The sequence below is a fragment of the Hirundo rustica genome, chromosome 3 (assembly GCF_015227805.2).
Source record: "Hirundo rustica isolate bHirRus1 chromosome 3, bHirRus1.pri.v3, whole genome shotgun sequence".
NCBI classification, from domain to species: domain Eukaryota; kingdom Metazoa; phylum Chordata; class Aves; order Passeriformes; family Hirundinidae; genus Hirundo; species Hirundo rustica.
In genome coordinates, this window is record NC_053452.1 from 21029323 (window position 1) to 21045727 (window position 16405).

At 34.5% G+C, this 16405-nt stretch overlaps 1 protein-coding gene across 1 annotated transcript in view; it reads right to left on the reverse strand.

The window, feature by feature from the left end:
• SPATA17 (spermatogenesis associated 17) overlaps positions 1-16405 on the reverse strand; it is an 86050-nt gene that overhangs the window by 55607 nt on the left and 14038 nt on the right. Inside the window, exon 5 of the mRNA XM_040059449.2 lies at positions 12561-12664. Coding sequence (XP_039915383.1) covers positions 12561-12664 — 104 coding nt within the window. The remainder of the gene's footprint in view (positions 1-12560; positions 12665-16405) is intronic.

The following is a 16405-nucleotide window of genomic DNA, read 5'->3' on the forward strand; positions in this document are numbered from 1 at the left end:
ATTAGTATAGTTGTCTAGAGTATCCAGAAGAAGTATTAAGTTATTGTGATTTTAAACAGTTCAGATACCAAATCATAAAATTCCGGCAACAGAAGCAGTAGGCAACGTTAGAATACAAAGAGATAACCTAAATCTATTTCATCTTCCTGACTATTTATCATTCTCCCTGCTCAAATACAGAATATGGAAGGTAAAATAAAATTAGTGAGACAATAATTTTTGTTATACCACTGCATGCCACTTGATTTTACATCACATTGATGTAGGTGAGAATGGAATATAACCTGCCATGATAATATTGTTTGACTTAATTGATTAAATTTGGGAAAACATTGAAATATATCTATAGAGCAGCCTAGGATGTAAAAATAGTTTAGAGAAATCTGTACTTTGAAAGTAAAGTTTTAACAGAACACACATACTACCTACTCAAGTTAGCTATGTACCATCAGACAGCTTGTTCATCATCAACATTTATCTCATTTTTCAAATTAAGTTCTTCCAATTCAGTAAGCAAAACAGGGCAGTTATGTAACTCTCTTTTCCTCTCTACCATGTTGTATAGGATACCTGTGTGTATCCTGGCAGAATTCCCTGACCAAAATACTTGATCTCAAGTTGCAGTTAGCTAGATGCTCAAAGCAGCAGTCAATTATTAGTGGTACAAGGTATCTTACTGTCTATAAGATCTACCAGAAATAGATGTCCAAAATTCTTACTGATTTTAAATGTGAATGTTTACATGAATCCATTCAACAAATCCATCATGACATTCTCTTAAAGATCTGGAGGATTTGCTCTGCAGTGGATGTCACTGCAGTGCAGTGAACAGGAAATATGAATTTCATATGTTTTTCATATCATTAATATAAAAAAAAATAAAATAAAGAAAATGTTTAGGCATATGAAAACACGCTGTATCTCTTATTAGTAGTAGTTTTACAGAAAGAAATTCATAATACCTTAAAATCTTATTATAATTTGTGCCTATTAGTACATAGTCTGTCCATCTCCCCTTAATCACATAGCGTACCGTGCCAATGGAATTAAGTGACACACCAGTTCCACTGTCAAGGTCCCCAGTGTGATCAATACATGACGCTGGAAATGTGATGAACGTGGTGGTGAAGGGCACACAAGTGAATGAATACCTCGTGCAGATCGGGAGATCAGGGCACAGCATGTACCAGACGATAGGGAAGAACAGATGGATGCATCCTTCTTATCCTTCCTACTTCCACTGCCGCACAGTTACTCAAGAGAGTGCAACAGCCTTTCAAGCTACTGATTGCAGAGGCAGCTTAGAACTAAAACAGAGTATTTTCCTAATCCATTATGCAGAATCTTCTAATTAAGGTACATCTGATTTCAATAACAACTCATACAGAATTTTTCCTCACGTATACTAAAACCCTACATTTTTTCATATATAGTGTATTAAGATTATTCTATTTTCTCAAAACATGCAAACTTCTTGGTCCAAATGTTTTTCCCTAGTGCATATATACTCTTAAGGCAAATTTACTTTATACTCATTGGCAGCAGAAAATGCTGTGAAGTTTAAATTTTTTTTTGTAAAAAGTCAAATCTAAACAATGATTTTTCAGCTTAATTGTTTTGATTTAATTAAACTGTAAAACCCCACCTACTAAGGATGAGGCTTAAAAGCAACTCAACACCAAAGCTTCTGCTGGCAGAGGAATCAGATCCAAGTAGACTGGTTCAGCTTTATTTATGCCCAGGTCTATGCTGAAAAACCTAACAACAGGAAAAATGTTTTCACTCAATGTCTGTTTGCTATTGACCCCTTCATGAAAAACCAGCCTGATTGATTAGCTTTAATAGTGAAATTAGTATTTGGTGATCAGCTTAAAGAGTGAAATTAGTATTTGAGGGTAACAAAGCCGATCTGGCCCAGAATGGATAACAGAGCCCCAACACAATTTATTCTGACAGCAGTTTAGCAGCAGTGGTCATTTTTAGCACAGTGTCAGTGCTAAGCTGCTAAGAGAGCAGTCATGTTTCTAATTTTTCCTGCAACATACAAAAGAGGATGTCTAACCCCAGCCAAATACCATTGGAAGTTTTCTAGTGAATGTCATGCGAAAGTATCTGTTATCTTTTGGCACTGCAATTCCCAGAAGACTATATATGCTACCATCTGCACAGTAATAACTAGAGGAAAGCTCACTGCTATGTTTTGCTACAGTTAAGCTGTTCCCAGGACTAGAATGAACTCATTTAAGCTAACTGTTATCTCTCTGCTGCAGTGCAGTACAATGTAGACATATCTGTACTTCTTTTACTTTAATATATGGTACTTGGCAACATTTACAATATTCAACATTATGTGATTTAGAAAGCAAACATGACGTTATAGCTTCTAAAGGTCATCAGCTAAGTTGATTTTCCTTCTCAGAGTATTATGAAACAATTTGACTGAGGTCTACTCACTAACTCACATCCTTCACTTAGTTTCACATAAAAGTCTGCATACATTGATAAATAAAATGGTACACTTTGTCTACATTAAACAGGTTTTACAACAGCAAGGCAGGGAGTGCTTTTATGTAACAACCTATTATGTACAGCAGAGCAGTGGGGCCAAGACTCACAACTTCATAGTGATTTTTGTGGTACCTCACGGTTTTCTCAATTTCATATTCGTGGAATAGCGTTACCACTTGAGAACCTATGATGTCATTTTTATTGAAGCATAAAACTTTATGAAAGACACAGTGAATGAATATTTTTATTATGCAGCAACTGTAATTATTTTGGGAGAGGTCTGACACATTTTGTTTAATACAGGAGTGCTACTTGTAAGTATGTGATCTCACAGCAGTGCCTCATTGCCAAACCAAAAATATCAACTAGATCCCAATTTTCAGAAGTGTTAGGAAATCTTATCTCTTACTGTCTTGAAAATTTTGAAGCAATCAACATCAGGGGAAAACAAAACAAAACAAAACAAAACAAAACAAAACAAAACAAAACAAAACAAAAAAACCACCCAATATATATATGTGTGAGTGTGTGTATGTATGTGTATATATATATATATATATATATATATATATAAAATAAGGCATTTTCTGTTGCCATGAAAGAAATTACACTCAGAATTAAAGTTTATTCTCTGAAATTTTGTTTCTCCCGAATAAATAAGACTACTTAATTATAGATTTCAACATCCAATTATACATGTCTAAAGAGTGCATCCAATATATTCTATTGTCCATACCCAAGCACATAAACTTCTGGTCAGAGCACTAAATCTTCCCTGGGGGGCCAAACACAGTGCTAGAGATGATTGTGAGGCCTCTCAACACCAAGTACAAGTAGCAGGCAAATGAGTGCTGCCTCATTTTGGGTGCCTTACAAGCTGAAAGACCAAATCAGTTTGTTACACGAGGCTGAAAACGTTTAGCAGTTAGTTAATTGGGAAAGAAAAGAATAGCCTTCTTGGAGAAGAGAGATGGAAAATGTTGCTTTCTTGAAACACTGTTTTTTGATTTGGTTTGAAGGTAGCAGGAATTGTGAAGTTCAAGGTAAAACATTGGGATTTAGCTTCACTGTCAAGGATAAACCAGTTAATGGACTCCTGCAATTATCCCTACAAGGTGAAGAGTCTGAGGAATTTGAAATGGGTATAATTATAAGTGAAATTTTCTCACAATTTAAGGAAAGCCATGCTCACAATATGAAGAATCACTGCTTTTAAAGGAGGCATCCCAAGCAGGATTCATAGATATGAAGAAGTTCTTTCATGTGAAAGAAAGCATTCATACAAATGAATGCATAAACTGATAGAAGAAATTTTTTTTAAAAAAAATTTCTTATTCATCATTATTGTACTGAATTCTAATGCTGATAGTATTTTAAAGGGCATTTGAAGGTTTGTCTAAAATGGTAACAAAAATTATTTTAAACAGAGACAACATCTTTCAATGATCTCCGTTGTTTATATCTGGCACAGTTTTCAGTCTAGTAGAGATGTATATAACAAGAAGCAATGGTTCAAAGATAAAATTAAACTGTTTCTGTGGGGAACAATGGGACATACTTTGAACACCAAAGGTAATTAACTCCTGGATTAGAATAAAAAGGGTATTTACTATATTTTGATGTTATTAAATCAAGACTAGATTATTCAGTCAAAGCTTAATAGGCTCTTTATGGATACTGCTATAAACTGGATATGATAAACATCATATTGGTGATAGATCTGAAGTCAAACAAGAACATTCGATTCCAAATAACATTGCTTTCATTATTACTAGAACAAAAAACCCCACCTTTTTGTAACTAATCACTACTGTTCTAGATTGTAAAAATAGAAGACAGTCTTTCTGTTTTCTTCTGTGAGCGACCACTTCAGAGACTTAACTCTCATTAGATAACAGAAAAGTCTATTTATAATGATTTAGTGAATCAAAAAGCAATTAACTAAGACAATTTTTTGATCCCCTTTTTTCTCCATTTTGGACATTTTTTCCTTTAAAATAAAACAAAAATATGCTTATGAGACACTCGGTACTGTTTGTCACCTAATGTAATTCTATGATATCTCATGGGACATTATAGGATACACCAATATGAAGCAAAGGACTGTAATTTTCCACTGTAAAAAAACCAGAAATGCCAAAGAAAGATCAATAAGCCTTCATGCCCCCAGACAAAAACAAACAAACAAACAAAACAAAAAAACCAAACCCACAAACTTGCAAAAAAGCAATGCATAGTCACCACACTTTCAATAACAAAAACAACTGTGATGTTCTCATTTTAAAGGTCTTCACTGCTGTAGTTTCTATTTCTCTGATGTAACTGGGAAATCATAAAGGGAGTCTAATCTCGACAGCCTTTCACTGGGTAGAGCAGTGCCAAACACTATTTTGTTTGGCCTTCCTTAACATTCTGCTGCCTCTGAATATTTTGCTGAATTGTGAGGAATGCTACTTGTTTCATAAAGAGTTATGTAGTATAGGAACAGTAACTGGCAACTTTCTAGCAGCACTCAGGCACAGTATCTTACATTATGTTTAAAACAAAATATTGATGTTAGATCAAATAGGCTGTTGTGTGCCAACTAAGAAAAATAACATTCACTTCTTTTGATTTGTTTGTTTGTTTGTTTGTTTGTTTGTTTGGAGTTCTCAAAAATAAACTACATTATAGCATGTTCTGGAAAATCTGTATGTATAAATTAAGTACTCACTTATGTACTTGCAGTACTCACATATGAGCTGGAATACTTGGGTAGCATAGAGCGAACTCAGTTATATAATTCTATATAAAGTGCTCCTAAAAATGAAAGAAATACCTAATTTTCTTATGAAACACATCAATTAATGCAGTTAGATTTTATGCTTCATAATTAAACTGAAAGTAGCACAACAAAAAGAACCATCACCTTATTTTAATAAGATTAGAACTGCTTTGAGTGAGTTGAGTAAATGGCACATAATATTTGTCATACTTCTAATGACCTAGATGGCTGAAGTGACTATGGTACATGAAAAATATTTATATACTTCTTCAGGAGTCTTTAGTCTTCAAGTGGTAGAGCCCTTTCCTGATAACCTCGTATAGCCTGTATATAGATGGCCTGTCATGTCTCTACAATTAGATAAACCAGAACTGCTATAATGTAATCAGTTACAACCTGAAAATTATATTTTGAAAATCAAGTTTATTAATATGTAATCTTAAGGTAATCATATTTATCCTCCTAATTTACACAATATTTATGATAGTCTACATGTCCTTGAAATAGGGAACAGGGACACTACACTATGAAAAAGTGGTCTAGCTGCTGGAGTTCATAAATTTTGTTCAGCTTTGGATGAGTTCAAAGAATTGCCATGTAAGAAAAGCCTTACAGAGGGAATTTATCTGATTATGGCAGTAATAATTACCCAGCTGTTTATTGCAGATAGAGAAATAATTCATGTAGGCAATAGGCCGTGGTGGCAATGACACTCTGCATTTAGTAAATATGCAAACTGTTCATTTCTAATTAACCAAGCTAGAGGATGCCCTTATTAAATGTATAAACTAAAAGTGCCTTCCTGACAAGTGATGAATTGTTACATTGCACAAACTCTTGCCACAGAATTACTGGAGTGAACTTGGGGCTTAACTTCATTAAGAGATCTTGTGGGATAGTTAAATGAGGATGGACAGCATAACAAGACCTATCTGACAGTCAATGATATGTTAGAGCTTAATGAAACTGCACCTCTTCCCCTTTTCTACTTATTTTACAGTGAAGATCCTACTTCAGACAAAATAGAAGACTGTGAAGTCTGTCTCTATGAGACTGTTTAAAAGGCCAAGATTAGTAAGTCTTTGTCCACAGAAAATGTTTTATGAGCTGTCAGTAATACTAACAGACCTTTTACAAAATAAAAAAATCTATCCAGACACTAAAGCACCTTCAAAGATCACAGGTATAGAACTATTGTTATCCTACAATACTGTGTTGCCACACCTGCTTTATTCTACCTTCATCAAAATTAATCATCTGCACCAAGAAGCTACTTGGTCCAATGAGTGTACACAGGGATCTCAGATCCCTTTCTACACATTTCAGATTATAAAAATATTTTCTTCGGATACAAGTAAAATAAAGCTTCATGTTTAATCTGTTGATCCTAATAGTGTGTTTAGTGCTATATAAAAATACATGAGAAAATATTGCCTTCATATCATTGAAGACTTCAGTCTAAGCAGCTACTTACGTTACTCACAGTGTTCATGTTTATTGCAAAACTTCAACTATTTACACAGAACTAGCTAAAAACATGGTAAAGACTGCTTCCACTCCATGCTCAAGAGACAGAATAAAGCTCATGAGGCATGTGAGCTAAACCTGTGTTGGAAAGTCAGCTTACTGGGTAAACATAATGGTTCCCACCTTAACCTCACTGGATTCAGAAGTGCTTTCCAATGGAGTTAAAACAGGCCATTGACTGCTCTATAACATTAGACACTTCATTTCAATGTAATGATCAACCCCAAAAGCTCATTTTTTATATCTTACCTACCTTAACAGCATCAGGTTTGTAGCTATGGAAGTACTCTGGGATCCTCAGTAAATTACAGTTTCAAGATTCCTAGAAATCTAACAGTTACACCTAAAACCCTCAGGAAAAAGCATAGTTTCTTAAATTATTTGACCTACCACTCCAAATTAATACTTAAATATGAGAAAGCCTACTTGGCACTTGTCTCTGTTTCTGAGGCTCACAGAGAAAGCTGACGGTAAGTTTACATCCAGAAAATTCAAAATACAGGTAAGTAAGTTAAAAAGCATAATTATCCTCTCCATATCTTTGAAGACAAGTGAAAAAAGATGGGTTGAAGATAAAGTATTTAATTAAACATCAAGTTAAAGACAACATTACAAAAATGAGGGTTTTGTTGTTGCAAGAATTCTAAGGATCTGTCTGAAAGGCTTTGGCACTAATTGAAAATAGACTACAGAATCAATTGCTTCTGCAGTCAATGATGAGGAACATTTTAATTGAATTATAAGACAATATATACATTCTTCAAAACATTTTGACACTTGAGAAAATGGCCAGCACCTGGACTTATCTTTATCAAAAAGGAGCAATTTTTTGATAGGTGGAGGCTGAGCAATTTCTCCTCATATTACTATGACAAAGAATGATCTATTTCAAGCTCACTCCATGGAAAATAGCTATACCTCAGAAGATTTAAGAAGCCGAGTACTTGTCATGTTAAAAGAAAATACACTTCAGAAATGGTATAATAATCTAGAATAAGATAGATAACCTTACCTTTTTTCCATACTGCATTCTCAGGCATATTTACAGAATAGCTAAACATTGGATTAGATCATCAGCAACATGTAAGTACCCTTTCATTCCACTCTTCATTAGTGTTATAAAAAAAATCAAGCTGCACAAATGATTTGTGAATGTATATAATGCCAAGGAAGTGATTTTTATCGCTTTGTAATATATATTTCCTCAACGTGTCTTGAAGACCTGGAAGTTTTAATGATGACTGTGAAACTAAATCTGCTGATAGAACAGCTAGTCAAACTTGGATCGAAACCACACTCTTCAGGAAGAATTTGGTGTTGAACCTGCAAGTGTGTGAAATTCCTGATTTATAAACTTAACAATGTTTACCTAAATTATGATGCTCTATTAAAGGTAGATTCAGGCCTTAGTGTGCCACCTTTAAGTCAGTGTTCATTCGGTAGCCAAGAAAGCTGAACTACCTGCCTTGATTACATAAGGACCCCAATGCTAGTACTTTGCCAGTGTTTTGTTAGTTTCCTGATTCTGCTATTTTCACCCAGTTCTGTGCCTAGGGAAAAATTTAAATGGTGCCATTCATCAGTAAATGGAGCAATACATCCCAAAATCTTATCTCTACTTGCACACCTGACATATAGCAAAGTTCCTTTACTATAGTTTAAAGGCCAGTGTGTAGATAACCTTAGGCAAAGAACTGCAAGTTAATCACACAGTTGGGCAACTGACATCATCCATAAATTCTTCGGATATAATGGCACCAGCATGCTAATTTATGTGATGTCCATTTGCTTATCATGGACTGGAAACTGTTTCACATAAAACAAAATTTGAATGCATCATATGAAGTTATAGCCTATGCTAATTGCTTTTGGCATATTTTCCTTTGTAATCATTTAGCCAGGTCTTGGAGATGGTAAATGCAGCTTTAAGAATGTTTCAAAATAAAGTATTTTCTCTTAAAATTAAATACACTAACTGCATTGAGAAGTAATGAAATTTACTTTCATGCATATATTTATAAATTAAACCATCCAGCTAATCCATATTGAGATAGAATACAGTATATATTAGTACTTAAATAAAAATGGATGCTACAGATGAAGATTTATTACTAAAATCTAAGTAACAAAATAAAGCAAAATAAATATTTAAGAACAAGTTTCTTATTTGTTTCATTAAGAACTTCCTACATCCTTTAGCCAAAAGAGAACTCAGGACTAATGAACTCATTTCATCACAACACCGAAGCTAAACTGCACAAATGTTAAGAAAAAAATTTAGTACATTCTTATGTAGACATAGTTTAGGGTTCAAATTTGTTATTTTCCATCTCTGAAAGGATTTTTTCAAGCACTTCTCAATATAACTCCTAGGGACTCTACTGGGGACACCAGCAGCCATCAGACCTAGTGGCTCTGTAGCAGTTGAGAGTAATAAGAATGCTGGAGGAATTTAGCCAGTCTGGGAGCTAAAGCCGAGCATTATCTTTGGTTTGTACAAAGGCAGTGCCTTAAATCTGTTAAGTCTAAGAGTGCCATAACCAGTCTGTTAAGTGAGTGGAAACTCACACATAATATGACTATTATTATTTAATTATATTTTAGGTCAATTTCTGTTAAATCAATTTCTGTTAAACTTAATTACATTCCTCTATGGCTTTAAACTGGGGCAGCTTCTATTAAGTTTACTTTCTCCTGGGGTTTTCACACTAAAGACAAATGATAAAGGTCTGGCTACTAAATGAGGGCAGCTATTAAATAAGGACGGTTTGTATTAAAGCTGAATGGTAAAGATGTGGGTACTGGTAGGAAAAAACTACTTAGTAAAACAAGTGTCCTTTATTAAAAAAAAAAAAAAAAATAGGGTAAAAGAGGAATGAGAAGGAAACAAACTTAGGTCAATAACTCTTTTAAGATATTCATGTAAGAAACTTAACAGAATGTTAAGTTTCATGAGAAACATGTTAATGTTTCATGAGAACTGCCTCTGTAGTTTCTCTTAGAAATGAGTGAGGGATGATTTGATGTAAGCTCCTCCTTAATGAAAGAGAAAAAAATTAGGCGCAAATCCTGGCTCTGGTGCTCTGGTGTCCAAAAGATACAAGAACTTACAATGTGTTGCAAGATAGATGTCGACAAAAAAAAATCTGCCAGTGTTACTCTAGAATAGAAAAGACAGAGAACTGTACGGTGTATTTCAATTCAGAATTACATCATAATTCCAGAAAGAACAAATTTTTGAAATTAAAGGTATTTTTTGCTTTTCTTGTGGGGGAGGCAGGGGCCAGTTTCATGTATCGATGTGCATTACTTCCTGTTCCACGTTGCGTTGTTTTATGGTGCTCTAGAGATGTGAAACACTCAAAGGCAGTCTAATCTGAATGCACAGTGTATCAGTCTCACTGTCCACCTAGAAGTAAATTTCCATAATGTTGATGTTTTAATAAAACCCAGCCATTTCACAAAATGCATTCCTTCTATTTTTGACGATTCCTTGTGTTTTTTACAGTATGTAATTGCAATAATTTTTATTAGCTAAAATGTTTATGAACAGTGGGGTGACATTTGTCCAGAGCCAATCTGATGGCTAATGAAAATATGAGAGGAATCTTTCCTCCACCTGGCTCAATACTCCATATAAGAAACACAGTGGACCACATTGGGGCCAAAGTAGTTGGCAGCAACTTAGCCCAATGACAGGAAAAATCTGTTTGGCTGAGGGCCTGCACCTAATCCTCGCTAAACATCTGCTAGATTTCAAAAGAAGAATGTTGAAGGCGATACACATATTAGTTTTCAAATGTACCCCAGTAAACAGATTACTGCAGTCATTCTTGATTGCACTTGGGAACATAGGCATTTTACAAACTGAAACAATAAGATTCATTTGTCCAAATTAGCTCAAAAATTATTTTTTAACTTTTTTTAACTGAAAAGATGGATTTTTTTTTTTTTTTTCTCTGAAAGACGTATTTCTGCAAACTCTGGAATACAGAACTCAAATTAGCAAAATATCAATATATCAGTGGCCAGCTCACACAGACCAACTCTGACACATTTTGATGTACCTGAAGTCATACTGCTCATCTTACCTGTTAAAGAGCACAGAAGTGTTTCTTGGTCAAAATATCTATGCAGTGCATAGGCTTCATGGGTTTTAACAACCTAAACTAAATACTAGAGGGAATTTTATCAACATGTCAAAGTACTGAAAACCAAATATTTTTGTAGTCTTCTGAGGTTAGGTATACCCCGCAGAGATCTATTGTGGATGTGGGGAAAAAAATACAAAGCTCCAACCAATCCGTGTTCACAATGCAGCAGGAATACCATTTGCTATCTTGTTTTGTTGGCACACATCAAAGGTCAATCTAAGCAACAAGTTATTAGCCATGGTCTAGGTTTAGGCAGGGAATGGAGAAGAGTGATAGAATGATTATGTACAGAGAAGCAGGTTATCTTTTTGAAGTTCATCCAGTGGTATGGATTTTAAACCAGAGAAGTTACGGCTTCACTTATTTTCCAAAATTTCCAAAATCCTTCCTAGGATTCTACCTTTTCAAGAAGAGAGAATATTTCAAGGATTTCAGATCAAGAAGATACCATTGAAGCTATTAGAGAATGTTTAAGTTCGGTTTTGCTGAGTTGTGACCTCATTACACAGAATACACTAATATGAATAATATAGAGAGATCAGAGGTAGGTGACTATCAGTATGGTTCATTATAGGTAACAAGGTAATGCACAAGAAATAATGTTATGACAAAGAGGATGTAGCACCAGCTGTACTGTGGAAGAATAATATCATTATAACCAGCATACAAAGAAGTTGGTTAATCCTGTTTTTTTTCATATCTAAATTGCATATGTTGCTTTATGTAACAGTCATGGGATTTAGACAAGATTTCTAGAAATACTGGTTTACTAGACTCCCTTATACTTCTGAGATTTGTCTCAGAGGTTCTGAACTGCAAACACTGCATGGATTTTGCCCAACAGCTTTCATTTATGCTGAGAGAGTAATGATCATGGTCACCCAGCATTTTGGCTGTTTCCACTGTTACCTGAGTAATGGTCATGGATCAGGACATCAAATCCACTAGAGGGAAATAATTACCTCTATTTTAGAGAGGTTTCAGCTTAAGTACAGGGAAAGACAATGGATGAATGAAAGAAATAGAGAAGAACATAGAGCAACAACAGTTCTAGACAGAAATCTGACAGCCTATTGGTTATCTTCTGTAACTATGAAAAGAATCTGCTTCACTGTATCCACACCAGTACCTTTCCCAATTAATATTCATAGTATGGCTCATGCACGAAACTTAAATCCAAATCTGCCCTTGCATTCATTGTCAATAATCCATATTCACAACATATTATAAAAAGAAATTTTTGGTTTACTTGTGCATACTGGGGAAAAAAAAATCTAGTTCAATGAACCCTATTTAGGACATATGAGTAATAACCTATGAGTTCCAAGCATAGGTGAAGAGCCAAATCCATTTTTGTTAAACTAGTACAAACCCCGAGCACGCCTAATTAATTCAAAAAATTATTCTGAGTTCATAACAGTGTAAATGAGAACAGAATGTGGTGCAATATGAATAGGCATAAAGAGAATGATGACTGATAGATATATACATATTTGATAATGGAGGGGAACCTACAGTCAAAGAAATAGTTTAATTAGTGCCACAAACTTTCTACAAATAAAAGAAGAGCAAATGAATGCTTTACCATGTGGAGTTTTTATCTTTACCTGACAAGCTCGTTATTCAGAGAAACGGCTTTCAGGTATTTCTTCAGTGCATAAAAATTGTGGATATACTTCCGAACGTAATAGCCTCGCCACACTCTCTGGATCTGGAGGAAAGAAATATTTGCTTAGTATATTTCAAATCAAAAGTTTGCATGCATATCAAATATATGTACTATATCCCAAGTACCTCTTTCCTTAAAAGTGATACCAAGTAGAAGCACTGGTAAGTTTCAATTAAGAAAATTAATGTTGGTTGTAACATACTGTAGCACTGAGTCACCACCTCACCTACATCTCCTTTGTGCTCTGCAAAGGTGTAAACTGGAAAAAAAGCCTTCCCAGGAACTCAATGAATCAGACTTTCTGGAAACTACATTTATAAATTTCAGTTCTTTCATCTCCAATGTAAAATGATTCATGTCTATTTGTTCCACATTAGTTTAATTCTTCTCAAGAAATACTATTCTCTTGCATAACGTAGAAAGCCTAACCTAGAGAAAGCCCAACCTGGGAAGGAAAGCTCTTTATCTGTAGCTAGTTATAAAATTGTATTACGAATATAAATTAGGTAGCATCCTCCATCAAAAAGGGTTAATATTTTGGTGCATTTTGAAAAGCATCAGTTGGGAAAGAAAAAAAAAAAAAAGAAAAAAAAAAAAAAAAAAAAGATTGAGAGAGTAAGGAAAAAAAAAAAAAAAAGAGGAGGAAAAAATAAAAAACTTAGCCTATCTAACCTTCCCCAGGAACTGATTTCAGCAAATGTATTTAGACCTTCTCTGATACTTGAAAATTTTAATCATGATATTTCTGAAATCTTTACCTGTTTACCAGCTATCTGCTTTTTGGCATGGCAAAGTAAGCATTAAGAATGGACAATTAAGCATTGGAATGGGCTGCCCAGGGAGGTGGTGGAGTCACCGTCCCTGAAAGAGTTTGAGAAATAAATGAACATGGCACTTAGTCCCACGGTCTAGTTGACAAGGTGGTGATCAGTCAAAGGTTAGACTCAATGACTTCAGAAGCCTTTCACAACCTAAATGGTTCTGTAATTCTGTGGTCCTGTAATTAGGTAAAAAGCTGGCAGGACTGCCATTTGGTGAGTTATATTTATCCCTATGCCATGACATGTAGAGGTGAAAGATATAACTTGCTCTATTCAGTCATGCTGAGGGCTGCGCTTACTCCTGATTTTCCTTGCCATAAGAGGTCAGTGTACTTTGCAACCATCTTTTCCTCTCTTCTCAGGGTCTAGTTCCTTCATCTTAAAATTCTTCCATCCTTGAACTTGTTATTAATTTTCCTCTAAAATATTCTTTACTTTCTTCATTGCATTTTTTCTTCTTTTTTCCTCAATATTTTCTACTTTAATCTCCCAATTTCTACCTTCTAGTCTGCAGTAGCTTCATTTGCTCCAACATCCATCTCTTTGACTTTTATAGCTTTGAAATCTTAAAAGACATAACAGTTGAAAGGCAGAACTTGCATTTAAAAAGCAAGAAGTTAGAGTTTTTACTGTCCAGAAGCTATTTCCCTTACCTAAATGCATAGAAGAGCAAAATGTTGCAATGTACATTCTTACGGCCCCTAAGCTACCAGACTTTTCAAGAACTTAAACACTTCAGTGTATCTATAAGGAACATTATTTTTTTTACATCAATCTTTCTCTTTCCAGAAACAAGGGACAATTTTTTAAGTGGAGTGAAATCCATGTGTTTGCGCTATTGGGCTTTTTTTCTTAACCTACCTCTTTCTAAATAAACACCTTTAAAAAAAGGGGGGGAGTGGGGGAAGAATGTAATGGGGTTTGTGTTTGATTCAGGAAGAAAGCAAATTAAAAAACAACTGCCAGTTGCCACATTATCAGTAACCATTGCACTCATTAGTTTCAGAATCTTTATCATCAAGTCTTGGGAGTGCTCTTCAGTAACAGGCAAAATTCTCTCTACTTCTACTAGTTCCAGTGCAGTCCAATTCTGTACCACTGTGACAAAACTGACAAAAGTTTTTGCAATTTTTCCAACTCTAGAATTTTACTGCAGCCATCTAAAAGGACACCAACTAAAGCAGAGCTGAATATTTCATACTTTGGCACTATTTTGCATTCACAGACCTCCAAACACTACTCTTCAAAGTAAAAACCAACAGTTGGCCTCAACTGATGGCACCTTGGGGTACAGTTATGATTGTCTTTTTATGTGAGATTTAACAAGAGAATAAGGATCACAGAAAAGCTTTCAGTAATTCTTTGAGGTATGTGTTATTTATTAGCAATAAGAGGATATTAACTTTCAGTGCTAATATATTCTTCTATTACCCTTTTGTGCATCAGCATGGATTTTCCTTCCTTCCCAAATAAGGCTTGAAACGAATTTCAAAAGCTGTATTTTTTTTTTTTTTTTAATCTACATGTTGTTGTCTGTGATTTTTTTTGTTTGTTTGTTTGTTTGGAAGGGGGGAGGTTGTTGTGCTTTGTTGTTGTTGGTTTTTTGTCTTAGTCTGTTTCGGGGGGTTTTGTTTGTTTTTGGTGGGTTTTTTTTTTTTTTTTTTTTGGTTTTTTTTTTTTTTTTTTTTTTTTTTTTGCTAGGTTTTTTTTTTTGCTAGTTTTTTTAATGAAAGGGGTTTTGACCTCTAGGTATTGTTCTAATATGAACAAATAAATTTTCTGGGAACAAGAAAGGTTCTAGACATGCTGCTTGTCACCAGGTGATAGCAAATTTCACATTCTTTGCAACACTACTTTCTCATACACAAGCTTATTGGGTTAAAAAGGAATAGAGAAAGAAGAGAATGAGTATGTCTTCAGAGATCTGGGATTAAGCAAAATCCTTTGCATGTGAATAAGGATCTTAGCTCTGTTTTTCTGTTTGGCTTCAAAATTTCTCAACAAGAGCAACTTGGCTCCCATATAGCCGTGCGCTCATTAATGCAGGATTATGGTCCCTTTGAAACTCTTTCTGACAGTCTTCACCTCAGAGTTACAAATGCGGAACTGGATATTTCTGGGTTAAAGGATCAAAACTCAAACTGAAAGACAAAGGGCTCAAATAGTATAAAGCTATAATTACCTCCAATGGGCTCAGTGTACCAATTAAATGCTCTGCTCTACCTTTATTTATGCCACTTTTCTGTTCAGAATGAACTCACTGATTTCAATTGAAAGAAACATAAGAAAAACTGCATTGTGTCTCAAATAACTTCATGCCTGATTTCTGTTTCCCTAATACTATATGACAGAGATCCCAGAACTGAAGATTATTCTTTTCAGGAAAGACCATTTTATAAAAAGCTTCTGATGATGCTCCTATTTTCAATGTAAAAGTTCTAAATGCTTGGTTTTATAAGGAAGTATAATATTATAACCGCATTTCTTTTTAATTCCAAGGTGAATGTTTAAAAAATTCTTGAAAAAGAAGAGACAACTGTGTGTATGCCCTTCAAAGTAATTAGCAAGTTTCAACAGTGATTGGTACAAAACAATTATTGTCATTGATCAGCACTGAACAGATAATTTTAAACAAAGTCATTGTGTGCTCAGCAGATTACAGCTTGTTAACGGGCAAGTTCTAAATGACCTCTTAAGCTAGTCAAATCAATGATGCATATTCCTCATTAAGTAACATCAAAATGTAAGTGGTCTTATAAATAATGTTTATTTTAAGCACTAAAACAAATGGCAAAACCTTGATATATCAAAAGCCATCTGCTTGTGGGATTTTTTTTTTTTTTTTTTTTTTACCATAGGATTACTTCTGTTGCTGAAAATTTACAGCAACCTTAACTCTTTTCAGAGAGAGAAACATATTTTGCCTCAAAACTGAAACTGATTGAAACAAGATCTGTGATTT